The 21,739-nt window shown below is 39.8% G+C and overlaps 2 protein-coding genes across 8 annotated transcripts in view; one reads left to right on the forward strand and one right to left on the reverse strand.

Moving 5' to 3' along the window:
- Nucleotides 1–10,057, reverse strand: NHLRC3 (NHL repeat containing 3). 2 transcript variants are annotated; one of them, XM_086881443.1, is made up of 7 exons: nt 9,639–10,057; nt 8,023–8,172; nt 6,974–7,121; nt 6,287–6,487; nt 5,102–5,193; nt 3,125–3,237; nt 1–2,660 (listed from the first exon to the last, which is right to left on the reverse strand). In XM_086881443.1, exons 1-7 carry the CDS (start codon nt 9,978–9,980, stop codon nt 2,432–2,434), a joined length of 1,275 nt encoding a protein of 424 aa, XP_086737569.1. In that variant the 5' UTR covers nt 9,981–10,057; the 3' UTR covers nt 1–2,431. The 2 variants fall into 2 exon arrangements, with proteins under 2 accessions (XP_086737569.1, XP_086737570.1); XM_086881444.1 differs by lacking the exon at nt 9,639–10,057 and adding an exon at nt 9,177–9,311.
- Nucleotides 9,381–21,739, forward strand: part of PROSER1 (proline and serine rich 1) — a 21,673-nt gene continuing 9,314 nt past the window's right edge. Inside the window, exons 1-10 of one of the 6 annotated variants that reach the window (XM_086881441.1) lie at nt 9,381–9,461; nt 10,194–10,264; nt 13,357–13,422; nt 14,152–14,220; nt 14,673–14,767; nt 16,975–17,068; nt 17,527–17,637; nt 18,322–18,405; nt 19,300–19,378; nt 21,629–21,724. In XM_086881441.1, coding sequence (XP_086737567.1) covers nt 10,220–10,264; nt 13,357–13,422; nt 14,152–14,220; nt 14,673–14,767; nt 16,975–17,068; nt 17,527–17,637; nt 18,322–18,405; nt 19,300–19,378; nt 21,629–21,724 — 739 coding nt within the window. In that variant the 5' untranslated portion in view covers nt 9,381–9,461; nt 10,194–10,219. Of the gene's footprint in view, nt 9,659–10,193; nt 10,265–13,356; nt 13,423–14,151; nt 14,221–14,672; nt 14,768–16,974; nt 17,069–17,526; nt 17,638–18,321; nt 18,406–19,299; nt 19,379–21,628; nt 21,725–21,739 lie in introns of all 6 variants that reach the window. The other 5 variants (XM_086881439.1, XM_086881436.1, XM_086881438.1 and 2 more) reach the window with 5 other exon arrangements.

Consider the following 21,739-nt stretch of genomic DNA (forward strand, 5'->3'; position numbering starts at 1 on the left):
TAATGGGAAATTCTCGATTTATTTTATCAAATTCTCATACTATTCATTTCTTCAGAAATCGTTTTCAAGGTGATATATAAGAAAACATTCAGAGAATTAGCAAGTTAGTGCACAAAATCATTTTCTCAGTCTGGTCATAGACACAGAGACAAAACAGAGTCTAAGCATCTGATAATTATCAATAATAAGCATCCCTTGTCCCTTGTTATCACAGATGCTCAAATGCCTAGTGGCAAGGCACATTTTGGCACCTTGGCCTATCTCAGTAAAGCCACACAAAACTGGATGGGTGCTCTCCAATTCTTGGGGCTGCAAAGGCTCATAAAAAAAGAGCTGAGAGCAGATGCATGCAGCAAACAGAAACTTGTACAAGCAAGTTATTTGTCAACATCCAAAAGTGCACTATATTGCCTTACTGAACACAAAAACATGTTCCCAGAAAGCTTGGAGTTCTATTTTCAAATGGATGTGACAAATTAAAAATAAATAAGGAGAGGATGTAGTGAAGCAAGATGGGTATGCCTGGACCCCCTACACCACCAAGATATGCTAAAATATAACGATTTTACAGTTAAATTTTATAAAATAAACCCACCTTATGTAGTCAAGAAATAGCTAAATTGCACACAGAACAGAGATCCCTGAGCTAGTAAAAAACTAGTTAGAAAAGTCACACAACACACTGTGTGAACATATCCACATAGGTCTAGAGGAAGTGCTGCTACTTTTTCAGCAAATAAATGTTGCTTACTAGCTCCCATTCAAGACCACATGAGTGATGGACCATATTTGCTAGTGTATAACCTTGAAGTTCTGCTTCTAAGGCTTGAGTGAGGGCAGCCCCAGGTGGGATCTGGTCTTATTGTTGTGGATGTAGCCAACAACAAAGCATTCACATTTAGTGCAATAATCTCAAATAGTGCTGAAATCAGGCAGTCAGGCTCCACAGCTGAGTTACTTTCCAGAGAAAATACAAATCTAACTTTTCTCAATAGCTTTTCCATCTGCTGACTCACAAATTTGTGATCATAGGTTGAAACCTACAAAATTAAGTAGCATTTGCTTTTGATAATGTTTACTGAAGCAGGTATTTCCCATCACTACAATTCCATTTTCCATACTCCCTTTTTAAGAAAGTAGAAAAAAGTACCTCTCTTAGCTGGTAATTAGCATTGGAATGATCCACACAGTAGAGTAAGTGTGTGGAAACAGCAAAAATCCTCTCAAATGTTTTAAAGAGATAGAAAATATGGAATGTGGATCCACAGTTTTACCATGGTAATCAGTTAGCCATGGTCTCATTCCTGCCTTGTCATCTTCCCCATCCCAGTTTTCCCATACTTGGTTCCCTCTGTTCAGTATTTTAAAGTGAACTTAAAATCTTGTAGCAACATGTAAAGAAAGCAGAATCATTTTGTTCTGGGAATGGAGAGGCAGGATTTTTTAGGACAGAGCTTAGAGACATCTGCTATAATATAGTGTAAGAAACTTAACTCTACACATTAATGGAGTTGATGAAGTCTGAGTTCTGGAAATAAATTAAAACAGATGCCTTGCTGTTAACAATTTCTGCTGTTAACAGAGCTTTAATTAAATCAGAAGAAAATCATATGTCTCCCAGTCCCTACTGCTGACTAAGACTTTCCTAGCAAACTGCAGATTTTTCTTGAGGAACTTACGTGGCTCAAACCTCAATATGTTCCACTCTGAAATCTTATGGAACAGAAAACTCACGCTGATATAAATCAACTAAGGTTAAGAACTGATTTAGTTAAGAATCAGTACTTGGCTGCTGTGCAGATACTTTTAATTTAGTTTGAAGTGTCTAATATCAATTCAGCTCAAGCTTATTACAGACTTTATGGCTTTAGCTAGAGCTATATCTGTGAATCTGAAAACAGATTTCAATACTTATGTCATTAACCCCCTAAGGCAGATGCCAGTATCAGTACTGACACCAATATCCAGCAGCATCTAATTTAACACTGAGACACATCCTTATATTCTCTGTTGGACAGCATCAGCACAACCATTCAAAAAACAAAGTGAAGAAACATTGAAATGAAGTGCTCTTGTCCCAGGAAATAATTTATAAAACTTCTTTCAGACATTTCTGACCATTTAACAACACACACAGTCTAAGTAGAGCCCCAAGTTGACCCCATATATTAAGATCAACAGTTGTGTTTGTAAAGTTTTATATAATAAAATTAAAATGCTTATTTTATAATTGCAACAAAAGTAAAAGCCACCACATCATTACTTAAACAAGTAACAGCTGAAGACCAAGTATTTCTCCAGAACTCCACAACAGCTAGGACAGAGTCTTAGCTCTAGAGTTCTGGGAACAAAAGCTATAAAAATCTCAAGGAAATGTGGTCATAGGTCGTAAATGTCACACAGCTTGTGCCATGGCAGTTGTGGGAAACCATCAGCTTAAGGGTACATATTTTTGTACTTGCTGGGCTCCAATCTCTGCAACATAGATTGCTCCATGCCTCATGTCTACATCCACAAGATGTGGTTTGGTTTCATCAGCCAGCTGGACACTGTGGACCATGACACAATCCCCAATGGAGCCAACTGGAGGTGCTGCCAAGATTGCCAACCGGTTGATATTCAGCTGAGCTACAATCAGGTATTTGTAATCAGCAGTAAACCTGTGAAAGATAAACATATTTTTGAACTGTGAACTCCATATGACATCTCATTTTAACACAAACAAAACCTCTTTAACAGTCACAGTTTCAAAGGCTATGACTGTCAAAATGAAATGTAACATTGGACATTAAGTTGTAAGCCTCGCTCTTCATCATTAAGACACATTATGCTACAGAAAACTCATTCAAGAAAATCTTTCTTCCTGTAAAAGCTGCAACAGTAAGGTTAATAACATAACAACTTTAAAGTGAATCCTGCATTCAAATCCACAGGGCTTGTTACACAGCCAGGATTTCCCTGTCAAGATGCAGCTGTGCAGATCTTTGCTTATGTTAGGATACCCAGCATGTTATTACACTAGTTAACTCCTTGTCAGCAGGCATTAAATATCAACATTTTAATTCATCGGTAAGAGTACACCTTATTTATGTAACTGCATGCTTGTAGAACTGTTCAACAATACCTGACAGAGTAGGGTCCATCTTCTGAAAAACAGCCACTCCAAGACCCAAGCCATTCTCCTGTGACTTTATCAAACACTTGGATTCTCTTGTTGCCTCTGTCTGCAACCCATACCTGTTAATAAAAAAATCATGGCTGTCAACAAATAGAACAAATTAAATGCATTTGTTTCTTACAAGACCAAAGTGCCCTGTAGTAAAAATGGAAGAATGTACCCTGGAAGAATGTATACTTTTCCATTCAAAAGAAAATCAGTAGATCTGACTTCCAGATATAAACCAAAACTGACCTGCAGTTAACATACACAAATTATTTTATTCTACTTTAACAGAGCAATCAGTGCTTTCTCTTCTTTTCTGTGGCTGTATTGATATATTTGGTAGGATTTTTATCCCTACAATGAAGATATATTTCCACCTATTAAATTCTGAAGATCTGTCTAAAGGTCTGTCACCTGCATTTTGTTTACCAATGGTACTCTCATTTCATGATCATAATCTGCAAACACTCCTGATATACCTAATACTGCTACAAACATTGAGCCATTTAAACTCTTAGAGAATGTTTAGCTGTCTAAGCAGTTTTGTCTCTGTCCCACCCTGTGTTAACTGGGTCCACAAACACTGCAAGCTAGCAAAAGCACTAGACAGTTCCAATGAAGGCATCTTTTGTGCAACAATCACTGAAGTTTTAGCTGTTGACAAATTGTCAGTCTGATAAGTAAACTTCATGACTTTTCTATCACCAAAAAGGGAGCAATAAACATAACCTTACATCTTTCATCACTGTTTTAAAATGAAGCATTACTACAGCATTCTCTTACACTACTTATGAATTAATAATTAATTCTCAATCTAAACTGATGATCAACACTATGTTTGCAGTAAAATTGTAGCTCATCCCAGTCATTGTCTTTGAATGAATAAACTCATGGTTACCCTGCAGCCTAAAGTGACCATGCTCCTCCAGTTTTTGCTCCCACTCTGCCAGTTTTGGCAGAGAATTGATTTTTATATGCACTTATTCTGATTCAGACAGCATCAGCAGAAATAGCTTCAACCAGTGGTGTTTTAGTGAAGCAATCTTGTTTCCCCTGAAACAGGTTAAGAAGTGACTGCATAATTCCTCTCTAGGACTGGCAGACCAAAAGCCAGACTACAATTAACACCTGGCAGAAGCAATCTCTTGGAATGCCTTGAGCTGCATGTAAAAGAGAGTAATGTCCACAACATAGCTAGAGCTTCACTACTACCTAAAGCTTATTTGGAATTTGCAAATATGAAATTAAAGCCCCCTGAAGTGTAGTGACTGAGGATAACAGACCACCACTTTGTCATCTAGCAGGATCGTCTTTAATAAACACTCTGGAGTATTTATATGTTTCTTTTGTGCCCAAGTTTTAGGATCAACTACACAGCCAACCAGCAGGCGAGAGAAAGTAACCACAAAAAATCCAAGGAGAGTAAAGCCGATGTTTCTAGCTCTTATCATTCATCCCACACACATTCTCAGCCCAGTTTTCTGGGTTGCACACCAAAGCACAGGTGTTTATGGCTGGACTCAATCCTTTGGTATGCACTTCCCCATGGGAAAAGAAGAGCTGTTAATCAAGGTCAGGATGGCCCGAGCAGGCTGCTGCTTCTACATGAAGAAACAGAAGTGCTTTTATTTATTACAGAACACATTTCTGTAGTCTCACCTGTGGCAACCTGTTACAAACTGCAGGAGGAACACTCCTGCAACACTGTTGTTGCATGGACATTGACAGTGTAAGTTGTCAGGTTCCTGGTGTAAACCTTGGGCTTAGCTGCTTCCATAGAACCTGCAGTATGAAACTTCAGCTCGGGACTATATCACACTGAAAACTCTAAACCCATAAAGTGACACAGATCACAACAGTTTAAACAAAAAAGAAATGCATTTTGTTTTGTTCAAGTCTGTTGAAAGATGAAATAAGAAAATTTCCTTAATTCTTTACCCGTCCAAAAGCATCCACTGTTACACTGTGAGGAATCTTGAACTGACCAACGCCGCTCCCATTTGTTCCAGTCAGCCATATCTCTTTGTAGTCTAAACGCCATGAAAAAAAGTAAAAAAATCACAGTGAGAAAACAACAAATAACTTTTAAGTCATTCTCTTGCAAAGTTACTTTGGGTAATTTGTAAAAGCTGAGATTTCTAAACTGTTTAAACACAGTACCACCAATACATAAATCTGAGAGAAAATATGACTACTACAGTATTATTATTAGTGGTTTCAGGATTATGGCTACAGAAAAGTAGCCAGTAATACATAAGAGCCATACTTCAAGGTTCTGTTAAGCACTAAATTTAAAAAAAAAGGAAAAAAAAAAGAAGTTGTCTGATTATGCTATTCATTTGTTTCCTAAATTGATTTTTTAACACACGTTACCTGGAAGATTTTACTTTTAACAATTTACCATTATGTAAACTAGGTTTTAGGAAACTATCTGTTTTATGATAGCACAATGGAGACACAGTAGCTCCTCCACTATTCCAACTGTGAGCATGTGTAGACTCTTTAGTCACTGCCCTAACTGAGGAGTATGAGCGAGCTAATTAGAATCACAGAACAATGTAAGTGTAAAAGTTCTCCAGACACTGCCTGGTCCAACCTGCTTCTCAAAGCAGGACTTTGATAAAAAAATCCAACTCTGAAGTTAGATCAAGTTGGCCATAACTCATCAGCTTTTGAGCATCTACAGGAATGGAGAGTGCAAACCATCTTTGGGCCACCCTGTCATTCACTGACAACCCTTACTCTGAATGTTTTCTAACAAAAATCCAACTGGAAATTCACCCCTCTTGAACCTTTTGCTCTGTGTTCCTCATTTTTCACTGCATATCTTCAAGAAACATGGGTCTCTGTCTTCTCTCTAGCCTCCTTTCAGTGACTTGAAGACAGCAAAAAGACCTTAGCTTTTTTTCATGTACACTAAACAAAGTCACTCTCTCAGCCTCTTCTCATGAATGACTAGATTTCTCCTGAAGTGACAAGCAGTAAAACAGGATTTAATAAGGATCTTCAAACTAAAGTTAAATGACAATTCTGCCTAGTACTTGCATAGAAGTATTCCCGAGTCATGTTATTTAAAATCCAGTTTTCAATGGTCAACTACAGCAACAGTTCCTTTTTCCATACCATCTGACAGTTTGAGCAATCTGTTGTTCATTCCTCCATCTCCATCAACAACATAGATTTCTCCAGTTTCCTCCACAAAGATCTCTGCTGGTTGATCAAACTGCAGGGGAATCAAACTTGAACCAGCATTACCTGGTGTGCCCAAAACCTGCTTAAGTTTACCCAAAGGGCTATACTGTTTCACTGTGTGTCCATATTTCCCTGAATCAAGGAAAAAAGAAAGTGCAAAAACATCTTAACAAAACAAAATTCAAGTATTAAAACTAACTGCAAAGATTTAAAATCCAGTACTCAAAGGTGATATTAATATATTTAATAGACAAAATTCTATAATGAGATTATGACAGTGGGTTAGTAAATCCACATGCTATAACACTATTCATCCATTGTATTAAGATCACTAAAACTAGGTCTAGCCAGGCTAAACCTAAGTCTATCAGTCTTTTTTCCCTTATACTTCTGGGCAGCAGGGAGGAGTGCTGATTGATCTCAGCAGCTGTAAGCAGAAACACAGCACAACTCATGAAACTTCAGATTATTTTGTGCAGCACCTGAGAAGTCTGTTCATGGCAAGAAAAGCACAAATCTATCTCAGAATTACTTGAGAGACTTAAATAAGCAAGTTGTTTAAAGCAATATTACATGTTCATCTCCACTGAATATTTCTCATATCACCACCATGCATACCTGTCCCAACATCTGTGATCCACACTGAACTTTCTGTTGCAGTGTTCCATACAAAGATACCATGAGGCATTTCAACTGTATCATTCCAGGAGTGAAGAAAATAGCCTTCTTCTGAGAATACAAGTACCTTTGGCACATTGTCTCCCCTCTGAAAAGGCAAAAGAAGTTCTAAAGAAAACATATTGAGTAAAAATAAAAAAATAAAAATAAAACTTATAATATAAAATTCCTCTTTGTGATGTTTTTGCTATGCTTCATGAATTGAAAGAATCTCCTGACATAATTGTCTGCTAGAACTCTTTTTCCAGCTAGAAAAGGAAAACAAGATAAGGGTCTAAATTTAGCATGAAAACCTTCCAGTCAGTCTAGACTTTCACCTTACATCACACAGAGTCCAGCTTTCAGAGCAGCCAAATGCCTGCAGCTACCCTGGTCTTCAGCTTGAATTGTGATCTTGTGTTCCTGCTGAAAAGCATGCCCAACGTAATGGGAATGAAAAACTGCAACTGTGCTTATTTGCTGCATGGCATTCAAGTACTCACACCGTGCTTTATGAGAAATTCCTACCACATCCCATGGAGAGAACGTCTTATCCATGGCCTAGAGATACTAAGACATGGACCTGGGTACAGGAAATAATTTAACTCCGATTATTCTAACTGGTTGAAAGAGCTGTGTGGTTTTGATTTCATGGGACAAGGCCTCAAAGAATGGAAGACTGAGTTGCCCCACAATCACATTTTATGTTAGAGGTAAGGGAACAAGCTGCTGCAACTCAGTTAAGTTGGATACCAGAGAAATGTAACACTTTAAAAAAAAAAACAAACCACAAACAAATGTTGTGCCAGAGCTATTTTCAAAAATAGATATAGCAGAGACATCTCTGCTCATATTTTCTCTGTGTTCAATACAAGAATTATCCATATATATAAAAGTGTGTAAATAAATATATATTTATAAACACATAAAAATCCTAATCTTAACTAGATCCTTTAAAGGCAAAAAACCCACAAAACAACCACAGGGAGAAATACAGTATTCCCACTCACTTGTCCTACATAGACCAAACCATGGAGAGAGTCAACAGCAACACAAAATGTTTGGCCAGTGAAGTGTTCTGGAGTTTTAGGCCAGCCTATGTCCAGCTTGTACATCTGCTGCTCTCCCCTCCAAGGAAAGAAGTCCTCTGCTTTTAAAACCTGAAAATACAAAATAAATATATAGTATTCAAATTCCATGAGGGTGGGATCAAAGGAAATAGCAGCTGAAAGCAACTGCGTGTCAAAACATCATAAATTAATTTATTAAATTTAAATTAACAAAACAAACAGCAGCAGGTTTGCAGCCAGGGGTTTGGACTGCAAGTGGGAAAGCTTAAACAACCTGAAAGCTAGCTAACCAAGTCCTTTGGATTGGGGACCTCTGGAATTAGAAGGCAAAACACACACCCTGAAATTTCTTCTACCAGAGTTGCTGTTAATATCTGTAAATCACTCTCCAAAATGAACAGTACAGGTTTCAAATGCACCAGATTCAGTAGCCACTTCAGGAGGTGAAAATAATAAAAAGAAAAAAATAATACAGGTCACCAAAGGAAACTACATCTTGGAAAAGAAGAAGTGTAAAATGCCCAGAACAGTCAGACTCGGGTCAATGTACACCTTTTAAATTATACTAGAAAAAATAATCTTGCACCGTCTTGTTCTATTTTTCCAGCAGCAGAGTGGAAGCTAAGCACTGTTGCAAGGTAAGCATTGAAACAGAGCACTCAGCACAGAGCTAAGAAGTAACGCAGGAGGTCCTGAAGGCTCAGGGCCACCTGGCATTCCTGTTCCCCGCCCTGCCGGGACCAGGGCACACACTGATGACACAGAGCTGCGGACCGACAGGCTGGGCTATCATGAAGCAAAACCGTAGCAGTCAAGCAAGGAAAACACCCGTCGGTATCGAGCGGGAAATTATTCGCCCACAGACTCCTTTTCCCTCGCTGGAGCGCAGCACACTGCCTGAACCCCCTGGAAGGGGCCGCCCCGGGCAGGCGGCGAGGCTGCGGAGCCGCCCAGGGCCGCAGCCTCCGCCTGGAACCGAGAGCGAAAGGGTCCCGGGGCGCCGCTCGCACCCCCCGCCCCGCCGGCTCCGGCCCTCCCTGCTGCCCACCCTAACCAGAGGCCCCGGCACGAAGCCCCGAGCGGCCGCCGCGCACCTGGGAGCCGCCGAGCACGGCCAGCAGAGCCAGCAGCGTCCCGGCCATGGCGGCCATAACAGCCCCGGCCCCGCGGCCGCTCCCGCCTCCCGGGGGCTGGCCCGGTTGCCATGGCAGCCACGTGGCCGCGGCCCCTCCCACACCGCCCCGGCGGCCGCTGCTCCCCGCGCCGTGCCGGGCCCGGGCCCGGGGGCGGCGGCGCGGCGGCGGCGGAGCGGGGCGGGCGCGGCGGCGCCCACGGGCAGCGCTCAGCGCTTCGGTGTGCCGCCGGGAGCCGGGCGAGGGGTGAGTCCGCCCCGAGTTCCCGCCGCTCCCGCGCAGGCATCGCTGTCGTCGCCCAGTGTGGAAAAGGGCCTTCGCTCCGTGCTGTGATGCTATAGGGGCGCGACGGCGGGGAGGCGGGACCGGCGGAGGGGGTGCGCTGTCTGCGGGTTCACGCCGCTCCCGTGCCGCCTTGCTCACCTGCCCCGAGGGCCTCCCGGGTCCGTACCGGCTCTGCTCGCCGGGGTCACAGGGCAGCGGCGCCGCGAACGATGCTCTGCGGGGGCGGCCCGAGCCGCCCTGCCGCGTGCTGAGCAGGGCGGCCTCCGCTCCTTCCCTTCCCTTCCCTTCCCTTCCCTTCCCTTCCCTTCCCTTCCCTTCCCTTCCCTTCCCTTCCCTTCCCTTCCCTTCCCTTCCCTTCCCTTCCCTTCCCTTCCCTTCCCTTCCCTTCCCGCGGGACGCGCGGGGAGCGGGCGCATCGGGCGCCTCCCGGAGGGCGCCTTTGTCTCCGTGTCCGCCGCTGCAGAGGCGGCAGCGCTCCATCCCTGGGGCCGAGGACAGCCCTGGCCGCCTTCCGTGCCCGGCATTTTTATTTTTTTTTTCTTTTCCAAATCGTTTTTTCCTGTATGCTCAGAGACACTTAGGGTTTTTTTGGTGCTGCGGGTTTTTTGTTTTGTTTTTTTTCTGGTCTTCTTTTTTATTATTTTTTTTTTTTAAAAGAAACCACTTGTATTTTATATTTTCTCCACGTTTAAGTGTCGGCATTGAATGCACTAATCAAGATGGATAAGAAATCATTTGAAACCGTGCTGGATGAAATTAGGAAGGTAAATTCTCCTTTTGTGTGTTAGTTTAATCATTTGTTGATGGACCATAGGACAAGGAGTAATGGCTACAAACTGAAAGCGGGGGGGCATTTAGGTTAGATATTAACAAGAAATTCTTTACTGTGCGGGCAGTGACACTGCACCAGGTTGCCCAGGGAGGCTGTGGATGCCCCAGTGCTGGCAGTGTTCGAGGCCAGGTTGGACAAGGCCTTGGGCAACCTGGTCCAGTGGGAGGTGTCCCTGCCCACGGCAAGGGTGGATGATCCCTGAGCCCTCATTTCAAATGAGCACTTGGATAAGGTTACTGCAGCATTTTGACTTTCAAGGAAGATGAGAAAGAAAAACAAAAGTAGCCAAGCATGTTTTCTGTGGGGGGAAGGGCTGCATTTGTTTGGCCTGTGCGGAGACAGTGTGGAGTAGCCACCTTTTACACGCTGGTTTAGGAGGTACGGTGCACAAATAGGACGTGAGATTTCTGAGCTGCACCCTGTTAGTCCTTGTTGGAAGTCACGTCTCCCACAGCTCAGGAGTGTGCTGTGCACACCTTCTTCCTCTGGGATGTGAATCCTGCGTTTCGATGCGTTCTCTGAGCTGTGTTTCTGCATCTCCTGTTTGAAAACTCTCCGAGCAAAATACTGCTGGTTGTGGGGGGCAGAGATACAAACCTGGGCTTCCTTGTGACTTGCAGGGCCCTGGTTTCTCTCTGCACGGGGGCCTGCTTTTAACAGGAAGGCTCCAGGTTAGTGGTTGGCACACTTCCCCAAATGCTAGAAGGAGAAAAGGAGAGAGGAAAAAATCAGAATCTTTTGAGATTAATGTTTCTTGTTTTGCCTGGGAAGCAGAAACCTGTGATTATGTATTTTGCTGTGGTTAAGCAGAGGATATTTAAGTGTCACAGTAGAACAGTTTACCTGCCGAAGGTGTCTTAGTGTGACATGAAGGACTTGTTTCAGATGAGATTTGCTCGTGGCAGAAGAGCGATCCATAGCATTTTTGTTTTAAGCAGAGTTTTTTGTTGTGTTGGTTTGTTTAGGGGAGGTAAATTTCCTTTATCTGGACTCGGATCCGAACTCAACTGGATTTGAGTTTCAGTTCAGTTTCTCTTCGGTGTGAGGGAGTGATGGCTGAAATTGCAGTATTATTATTTTGCAACATAACGAGGTATAAAACCAAACAGGTATAAAACTGTTAAACAGAAGCCCCAGGGGTATCTTTTTTATCACAACTACATATTTGCATAAGGTCATGGTCATAAAGTCTCCTTTATAAAATAGCTAGGAACATGACAGTCGAAGATATTTCAGGGTGTGGACTTCCCTCCCAGCTTATGAATTTGTGTGGAAAATCTGGGAACCACAGAAAGAAAAAAAATCAAGGGATGGCTAGCACATGAATGCTTTCTCTGATGATTGATGGTGGGAGGGAGTAATGTTTCAATTATATTACTGCAGTGCAGTCCTTCAGAATACGCTCTATGATTACTAAAGACTTCAGACAAAAGGGTTTAGACATGTGATTTTAGGCAATTATGTTTCCTCTATGCTATCTGACTGTATTCCTGTATTCCAACTTGCTGTTGATCTAAGGATCAGTGCTGTGCTGTGTTAATAATAGTTGTGCTGTTGTGGTGTAACATTCATTGTTCAAATGCCGATTTTGAGTCTTTGTTGCTATGTTTTTATTTAAGCTTCATTTCTGACTCTGTGGTAGAACCTTCTTTATTATGTGATTTACAAGTTTGTTGTGTTGGCATGTTCCATTTTCAGTCCTACAGTTAGCAGGAATAATTATTTAAATGTCTTCATGTGTAGCTTCTGCTTCTCTCTGTATGCATTTACAAGTACTAGCAAAATAAACTTTGGGAGTTTTGTTTGTTTGTTCCTGCCATAAATATGCATAGCAGTGCTTTCTGTTTGTACACTTGTAATAAAGTCATTCAGTTGTTGATTTAAGAAGGAAAAGTAACAATTGTTTCAATAATAAAAAAGACATACCCTGCTTTTTTCCAAAACACATGAAGAGGAGGAAGGGGTAGAAGAAAAAATGAGCATGAAAACAGAAATTCATTCTTGCCTGTGACTTCAGTGCGTCTGGTAGTGTTTGTCTCTTAATGAGGTAGAGAAAAGGAGGAGGGTGTCCTCAAACAGCATCCAAGCGTGTTTCTGTGCACCTGAGCTACTTACTCACAGTGATGGAGACCTTTGTGTCTGTCTGTGTGGAGGGACAAGAACAAAAAATCGAGGGCTGGGGGTGGATTCTAGGACTGTTGGGAGGAAGATGGAAGTGGGGGTGTGGGTATAGCTAAAGGTGGTTTGAGAATACACGAGGTCTAGCGTTGGAGGCGGTACTTGGATACTGTGGAAGAAAGAAGTTTTCACCGGCTTGGGGCAGGAATTCAGCTGTTAGCTGTCTTTACATCCTGTACCTGTCACAGAGGACTGGGTACAGAGGAGGGAGGAAGGAGTTAGCTGGCTATTAGACAGCTCACGTGGTTATCAACAAAACTGTCTTGCCACAAACCCAAAAGGCTGCATTAAAGTACTGTGCTTTGTTTAGTATGACTGCATGTTAAAATTTGAAAGGTGTAAGGATAATGGTAAGACAGTATCCACCTCTGGACCAAGCTCTGTTGTGTATTTAATTCTGTCTGTATAAACTGTTATCCAATTTCTTCATAAATTCACAGAAGTAAAATACTTTGTCAGTTAGTTTACAGGGGCCATGCAAAGAGATTGCCTGAATAATCAACAGTATTATCTTTTTTAACTTAAAGTTGATGTAAATCATTGGAGCAAAAAGAAGAGTGATGATGTTCTCTCAGCACAGTTATAAGCAGCAACAAAAAACCAAAATCAAGTAAATAAAAAAATGAGGGTTTTTTTTAACAGAAAAATTAAATCACATCTTCCTGCTTTTCACTGTTCTCAGTTACCTAAGAAATACACTGTTAACTTCAAAATGCTGCAGTGTAATTGCTACAAATGTCACTTTGTAGGGGCAGATTTTAGATTAATAGATCAGCAGATGGTTGTGCTATAATTATAACTTTTGAGTCGCTAATTATGCATCCTTATTTTTTCTATATCTTTTAGGCTGTATTGACAGAGTACAAATTAAAAGCTATTGAATATGTTCATGGATACTTTTCCAGTGAACAGGTAAAGTCAACACTGTTATGGGTTTAATGGGAGCTATTGTTTTTGTGTATTCAGTAATACAAATTAATTGTCCCCAGTCATACTGAGGCTGATCATACTAGCTTTTCATATTTATTAACTAAGGAGATTTAATTCCTTATTATTATAGCATGATAATAGCATGACTATTAAAGAGTTCCAAGTCGCTTTTCAAAATCACTACATTTTCATTCTTCTTGTGACTGGAAAATGGTATAAATTTATTGTGACGTAATTTAGGATTGTTTCACGTGTATTGTCTAGAGATGTAGCAATAATATATATGATAATATGTAGGTTTTCTTTTTCCTCTTTTCCTGCTGGCTTTTTTTTGGTATATGTTTGGGAATATGCTGTTTGGGATCATGACTGTTGATAAGCTTTTTCAGAGATACTTGTTTGTTATTTTTTTTTTTTTTTTACTTATTCTAATACAGTGATATTGTTATTCATATTTTCTAATATATGTCAAAAAGTAAATATTTTAAATATTTCCATTAAAAATCATTGTCTCATAAAATAGAATTTTTAGGTGCCTACTTAGAAATAAAAAGAAGGCTAGATGCTGGTAGGCACTGACAATCAAACATCACAGACAGATGTTTTTTAGCAGAATACCAATGTGCTACAAAAGTGGAAAGGTCATATTGATGCTGTTAGTATACATTTTTAATATATCTGAAGGATTAATTGAAGGCCTTACTGTTACAGGTTGTTGAATTACTGAGATACTTCTCCTGGGCAGAACCACAGCTTAAGGCAATAAAAGCTTTACAACATGTAAGTTCTTGTGACATGATCTTGTGGAATAAATTTGCTTTCTTAATGTCAATTTTACGACACCTACTTTTCAACTGATGAGTCAATATACCCTTTAAAATCTTCAGAGTTTCTTCTTCATCTCCTTCAGTGGTATCAAGCTATGAAATGTCATACTTATAATTGGGGTATCTCTTCTGACTAAAGTAGCTTTTCCTTTCCTGTGTATCACAGGAAAAGATGTAACCCTTTGTAACTCTTGTTAACTCTCCTTATTTGTTTTTGGTTGGTGAGTGCTTTTTGGAGCTGCTTTTTCATAATTTAGCATATAGAGTCTCCTTCCCAATGGGAGGGAAAGGATATTAAAAGTTACTGAAATACACGATAGGAAGCTGTTACTGAATTGTATTCTGAGTTTAAAATAGTTGTACTGCTTTATTTTATACACACTTTTTTCTTTTTTTCCTTATCAGAAAATAGTGGCAGTTCCAGCATCAAAAATGGTTAATATTCTCAACTGCTTCACATTCAGTAAAGATAAACTTATTGCCCTTGAAATCTTAGCTTCGTAAGTATCTCTTCTGCTGTGTTCCTTAACTTAGAGTGTTTTAGCTCATGTTTGAGGATATTAAACTTTAGATACTCCTATTAAGTAAGCACAGTACACTGTGCCTGGTTAAGGTAAAGCAGAAATCCATTACTGATGGGGCTGTTTAAAAGAATAATTAGAAGTAGACATAAGACTGAGAGAATTGCGTTTGTTCAACCTGGAACGAGTTTGGGTGACTTAAGTGCTGCCTTCCGGTACCAGAAGGGAGCCTGCAAGAGAGATGGAGTGACAGGATAAGGGGAATGGCTTCACACTGAAAGAGAGCAGGTTTAAAGTAGATATTAGGAAGAAATTCTTTGCTGTGAGGCTGGTGAGGCACTGGCACAGGTTGTCCAGAGAAGTTGTGGATGCCCCATCCCTGGAAATGTTTAAGGCCAGGCTGGATGGGGCTCTGAGTAACCTCGTCTGGTAAAAGCTGCCTCTGCTCACCTGGAGAGGCTTTGGAGCTAGATGATACTCAAGGTACTTCCAACCAATGATTCTGTGATTGTGGAAAATTCCACATTTCATTTGAGTCTTGTGCTTGCTGCTGTTTGGGCTCCTGCCTGCTGGAAGACTGCCACTTGGGCAATGTTTTTACTGTGGTCTTCAAATGTTGTTGAGAACCAAGAGGGCCTTAAGTTTATTTCACTGCTCACTGAAATCTGGAAGTATTGAGACCAGGCAATTCTGGGAATTGACCCTATTTTGAAAAGTCTTCTAAATATTCCATATGTAGAAATGAGTTAAATAAATGGATCTCTTAAACTGACAAATCTACTGTCTCTAAAAAAAAAAAAGTTTAGATATTCTAAATTTGTATTTACAGGGAAAGTTGGGGTTTTCCTAGTGAACAGAGCTACTTCAGAGGATCTAATACACATATTTAAAATGGAACTCTTCTGCTTGGTTCAGGGGATTTATTTTATGAAATGTTATTCCTTTTTGGGTTGTTTGGGTTGTTTTTTTTTTTCTTTAATCATATCTGTCTTCCCTGTGAATGTTGTATTACAGCCTGTGTAAACTTCCTGGGGCATATAAATTCACGATACAAATATCAATAAAACAATTAAGTCTGAGGATACAGACATGATTTTGCTTTTGGAGTTAAGCTTAAGGAAACCATGTCAGTGCTCCTTGTCTATTTCAGACCAAAACAAAGCAGGGTAGCCTAAGGAAAGTTAGTGGCACATTGGACTAACCTTGTATCTTCTTGTGATGAGACTGGACCTCTTGGACTCTTCAGTTGCTACACTTCAGCTGATGTGGGTGAAAGCACAATAACTTCCTTAGCTGTTGGATTTCTACAGTACAAGAGCAAAATAGGGGAGTCATGATAACAAATCCTAGCCCGAATCTGTGTTCTGCTTACTTCATTAATTAGGAATAGTAAACAAAGCTGAAAGCTTGGTCATATTTTAATACTGTTCTTTGAGGTGTTTTTCATGGCTTCATTCAATGTTCTGCTGATTTAATTTCTGTCTAATGTCCTCCTTTAAGGAGTCCTCCTTTTTTGGTACTGTATTGTATTTCCAATAGTTTGGATGGCACAGGTAACATTTGACAGAGAAGTACTGGTAAAAAATTGGTCAGAATTTTGAAAAAGGTGGGTAGAAGCAGGCACTGGTCTCCTTGTAGTCACATACTTTGTTCTCTGTGGTGTGTCTAGTGTTGTTTGGGGAAGAAGAGAGAGGAGCAGTTTTGGAACTATATGAAGGCTTTCACTAGCTCTGCAGAACTTAGAGAGATTTACTAGGAATTATCTTTTTCATTCTAAATGAGATGAAAAGTTTTTTTTCTACCAGACTGGCAAAAAGCAAATTGAGCAGCTGCTGGTTTTCCGCTGTGCTAGGAATTGTGTGTTAGTAGTAATTAAAGCTTTCTAATGAACTATTGTGATGCGCAATTCATTTTTTCTCTGTACTTTTGCAATAAAGTTTAGCCATCATCATCCATTGTTCTGTGCTGATATTTGTTCAAATGCCATGTTTTACTTAGAGGTATGAAGTCCATTTTTAAGCCTAGGATTTTTACTTTAATAATAGTAATATTATGATCGGAACTAATTATGTTTTTTTAATGTGCTTTTGGGTAGTGACTAACTAAATGTGGGTCACTTTTCAGTGGTGAATTGTTTCAACTTATGCAAATGGAATGGCAGTAATTCTCTGTCAATGTCTTTATAGGAACATTGTTGATGCCCAGAATTATCGCCTTATTGAAGATTTGTTCAGAATTAATATGTCAGAGAAGAAAAGATGCAGAAGAATTCTTGAACAGGTAACCAAGATAAACTAATATCCTTGGTTCTGTTAGGATTCCGTTTGCATCCTTGTGGTCATTGTGGGGTCAGGGTTTAACATGAGGACTTCAGGGAGATACTGGTGTAAGAGAAGCTGAAACAACTGCAAAAAAGATAAGAGCACGTGCAACAGAAGGTGAAGTTTTTGTCAGGCATTAGGAACATATGGAAAAAATGACACAGAATTGCAACTTATGCTGGAGAAAACTGTTTGTTTTAGAGAACACCAAGTGCTTAAGCCCTAGTTCAGTGTAAGCAGGGGGTACTTGGGCAGAAGTTTACACTGTTTAGAGTATTTGGAATAAGATTTGAGACTCAGACTTCGGTTGTTCTGTGTAGGTTGATTCATGCAGTCTACATGTCATGAAATAATAACTACTTTCTTTAGGGCATTGAATTTGATAGCAAATAATATTCTTTCTTGATTATTTTGCAGGCTTCAAAAACAGGTTGTAAGGCTCCTCATGCTATGATATCATCCTGTGGCATGATTCCTGGCAATCCTTATCCCAAGGGCAAACCAAGCCGCATAAATGGAATTTTTCCAGTAAGCATGATCCTATGCTTTTGCTTTTCACAAATGAACCCTTGATTTAAGATTCATTGTGGTATAACCACACTCAGAATTCATATACATGGAAGGGAGAGTGGAATCAAAACCAAAGTGGGTTTGTTGGTTTGTTTGTTTGTTTCAGCGCATTCCACATTTATAGGGAACTTGTATTACTTTTGTTTGCCCATTCCTTCTATGCTGCTTCAGGTAAAGATTATTTCATAAACAAGACATTGTTCATATCAGGAAAACATTGTATTTGGCAGAATGAGGAGAGGTGTCAAGAGGCTTCTTGATAGGTTGAGAAGGTGACCTAATATTGCCAATACAGTACTACTGCTAATCTCAGTGTGGCTCTTAAGCACTACTTGTGAACACTTAAGGGACAGAAAAATTAACTGAAATTAATGTTATCACGTCCAAAAGTCAAAATGCAGAATTGCCTCTCTTCACAAAAGCTCAGTGTTACAAACCAAGCTGTTGGAATGCTCTTACTCGTTACAAGCCTAAAACAGGTGGGTTGTTGTTTTTTTTTTCATGGCAAACATGGTTACTTTCAGAATGTTCAAAAATTCAAATGTAGTTCAGAAAAAAAATATGGCTGAGCTGTACAGCAAGGTGTGGTAGTTTGGAGTTTATTTCTAAACTAATGCTTGGTTTCATTTTCTTTTGTTCCAGGGAACCCCTATCAAAAAGGACACAGAAGAATGTACTAATGAAGGAAAGGGAATAGCAGCCCGTATACTTGGCCCATCCAAACCAGTATGTCTAAAAAATTAATAAATACATGAAACTTCAAAAAACCCCCGAAACAACCACCAGCCAACTCAACAAGGCTTTGTTATAAAGTACTGTTATGTTGCAAGCAGACTGTAGAGCAGCAATTTAATTGAAGCTAAATTTCTGTAATGAATATGACCTAGTATTTTTTTAACTTGAAAATGAGCTCTAGTTTTCATCTGTAGAGGGGGAGGATTCTCTGCTCGATATAATGTATGTGCATTTGAAGACAGAATTTAAACTACAGTAGCAGAAGAGAAAGCTAGAATCATTTTTAGTAGTCTAGTATGAGCTGCTCTCTGAGGATTTCTCACATGAACACAGAAAATGCCTCCATCTTTGACACTTGAATTACTGAAGTGCCTTAGAAAGAGGTTCTTGTTTCTTGACAGCTGATAATGCATTTTGAATTTTTAAGCATGTGGGACAAACTTTTAGTGAACCTGTTACTACTTTGAGGTATTGTTCAAATGTTTTATTATCACTTTTATTATGTTTCCCACAAAGCTGTATTATTTTAAAGGCACAGGTACATTCAGAAATATTTGCTAATTTTAAATGTGCTAAACCTGAAAAATGAGAAGTCAGTCCAAGACTGCAGAGTGTGAGAACTACAAGGCAGAAAGGAGTTCCCTTTCCTCTCTCCTCAGTTTTCTATTAAAATTTAAAGGTATACTAGTGATGTTTGTTTCAATCTTTTCAGAAAGAGTGAAATGCTTACAGTCACTATGGATGTGATGAAAAAATTTCATATCACGTATATTTGTAGTAAAGAATGCCTGTCTGTAGTAGAATCTTAATGATAGCTTTTTGTCTGAGAAACACTAGGTAATGCTTTCACTATTGCTTTTCTGCATTTGTTTCTTGTTTATGTAGGCTCCATCAACGTACAATCCACACAAACCAGTTCCATATCCCATCCCACCATGTCGGCCACATGCAACTATTGCACCAAGTAAGGTTTCTGTGTGTTCTAGATTGATGCTATTGCTCGTGCATTTGCCTTTTAGGTAATGTGTCAAGTGTCAGTTTCTCTGACCACGGTCATTTCTGAAATTGGCTTCTGCTCCCTGAGCATGCTCTGGGTACTGGTTTTTACCTCTTCTTTTGTGACAGCAGAATTGATAAAAAAATAATATATTGACTTCATTTTCCAACGTCCATAAGAAAAATTCACAATCTTGTTCTGATGACAAAATATTTAATTTATGGGAGACGTGCATGTTAGACAAAACAAGGGCTTTGGCTTTGTTGTAATGTTTGGCCAAGGCTTGGGCTTTGGCTTGACAAGTCTGACTTGTTGCTGTGGAACCCATCTTGGGATATGGTCAGCCACAGCCCTGAATTGTGTGGAACTATGCAGGAACTTGCTGAAGGGCTGTAATCTGTTTCTCATTTGCCTTCATCTTTGCCTTCTCTCCATTATAATGGAGAGTAAACTGTTTCCTACAAGAAAAGTAGATTTCAGTCTCAAAAGGGAAATAGTGATTGCCTTTTCCTGCCATTGCTCTCTTTCTCGCCTAGTGCCTTGGGTAAGTTTGAGCCTTTATTCATAAGCTCTTCTCTTTGCTCTGCTACATCAGTTGTTAGACTTGAGTCATTTTTGGAAAGGGAGCAAGACAACTGCCCTTTCTTTGGAAGAAAGCTTAGAATACTTAAAGTAGTCAATTTTAGGTCTGGAAGCTGAAAGCCTTTTCTAATCTTGAAATTCTGTACTGCAAATCAAGGAGTGCTCTGGTTAGGATGCTTGCTTTTCACTGATGGTGGGGATTTCAGGGACTGTTTCAGGTAGCTGATAAGAAAGTGAAGCAGAACTCCTAGCAAACATGCTGAATGCTGAGTCATCTAATGAACTTGATGTCTGCAAGTGTTTTTATAGCCATTTTAGAAAAATGGGCACTACTAGTGGCTAAACTGAGACTGATTGATTATTTATGCTGAGGAAATGACTTGTTCCCAAGAAACTGTACAGGAAACTTTCAGATTAACTCAAATTTATAGAAATTCTATCCAAAATATCTCAAAGCACAAAATTTCACCTGTGGCAAGATAGAAATATTGATACAGTTTTAGGATATGAAAGAGCTTTTGAGGTTTCAGGGTTTCAGGACCTTACTAGGCTGCAACATGTATTTTAAGAAAGCTCATGTGACAACAGAACTCATAACTGGTGAAATTACATATATATGTGTGTGTGTGTGTTGAATGAGATTGTAGATGCTGACCTGAAACTATTGAATGTGATTGTTTTCAGTCAGTGGTTAGAATGATGAATTGTTTTCTGCCTCTTGAACATTTCTTTCCTGTGTGATGCAGTGATCATTAGTTGCTTTTCTGATTTTCAGGCAAGAGTTGTGCAAGAAATCTTAACATCAGGTGGAATTACTATGGAAGTATGAAATCAGAAAGCATTTCTGTGTGACAAATTAGTGCACTTTAAGTATTGTTCAAGTGCTACATTTTCCCAGGAAGCCCAAGTTCTTATTCTCTTAAACTATTAATTCAGGGCCACTGTGAAGTTTGTTTGTGTTTCTGCAATTTAAATTCAGATGTTTCATCAGAACTGTATACCACAGAAATACAACAGTTTGAGTTGCTCCAAGAAATAATGGAGGAAAAAAGGTATATTTAATGTGTTCATTGCTGTAAGAATGTGATATTAAAATACTTTGCTAACCCACTTGAATTTCTTAGCATTTAAAGAAATACTGAAGAATACTAGATTAAATATTTGAGAAGGGACGTTTTTCTCAGAATTTTCTGAGTGTTAGTGGCTAGTGTTAAAGGGTCATGGTTACTGATATGTGTTTGGCTTCTTTGTTTGTCTGGCTTTAATGTTGAAGAAGGAGTTGCAGCAGCCTTTACATTAGGAATAGGAAAGGGGATGCTGCAGACACTCTGTACCACTCCTCCGGGCTGGCTGAGTTTTTTCAGGCAAGATGGAACTGCAAGGAATTGAAACCTGACTTTTTCCAGCTCTCTTAAGAGAATTGCCATTAGTAAAATTTGGATGACAATGCATGCCCTTTAGGCAGACATTGGCAAAAGCCAACATCCAGCCTGGATAATTAACTGGTCTAGCTTTTTGATGAGGGAATGTCTTACAGTCTTGAAAATAATTCTTTTAAAGGAGAAGATGCTTAGTGGTTCATCTAGATACTGGTTTTTCTGACAATGGGGATGTGTATTGCCTTTGTTATTTTAGGTGCTTACAACAATGCTGGCTTAGTTCCAATGGCCAATGTCATAGCTCCAGGCTTACCAGCTCCTCCACCATACAGTGCTAATCAAGTGGTATCAGGTAAAGCATGCATAT

The sequence above is a fragment of the Cyanistes caeruleus genome, chromosome 3 (genome assembly GCF_971803275.1).
Source record: "Cyanistes caeruleus chromosome 3, bCyaCae1.hap1.1, whole genome shotgun sequence".
Lineage (NCBI taxonomy): Eukaryota > Metazoa > Chordata > Aves > Passeriformes > Paridae > Cyanistes > Cyanistes caeruleus.

What these genes read in the sequence shown, in the direction of transcription:
- NHLRC3 (XM_086881443.1), bottom strand. Translation starts at nt 9,980, where the DNA reads ATGGAGCGCTGCCGCCTCTGCAGCGGCGGACACGGAGACAAAGGCGCC. An exon ending in GATCACAGATGTTGGGACAG is followed by an intron (nt 6,488 to 6,973) that starts GTATGCATGGTG and finishes TCCTTGATTCAG; the next exon opens with GGAAATATGGACACACAGTG. An exon ending in GATGGACCCTACTCTGTCAG is followed by an intron (nt 2,661 to 3,124) that starts GTATTGTTGAAC and finishes TATCTTTCACAG; the next exon opens with GTTTACTGCTGATTACAAAT.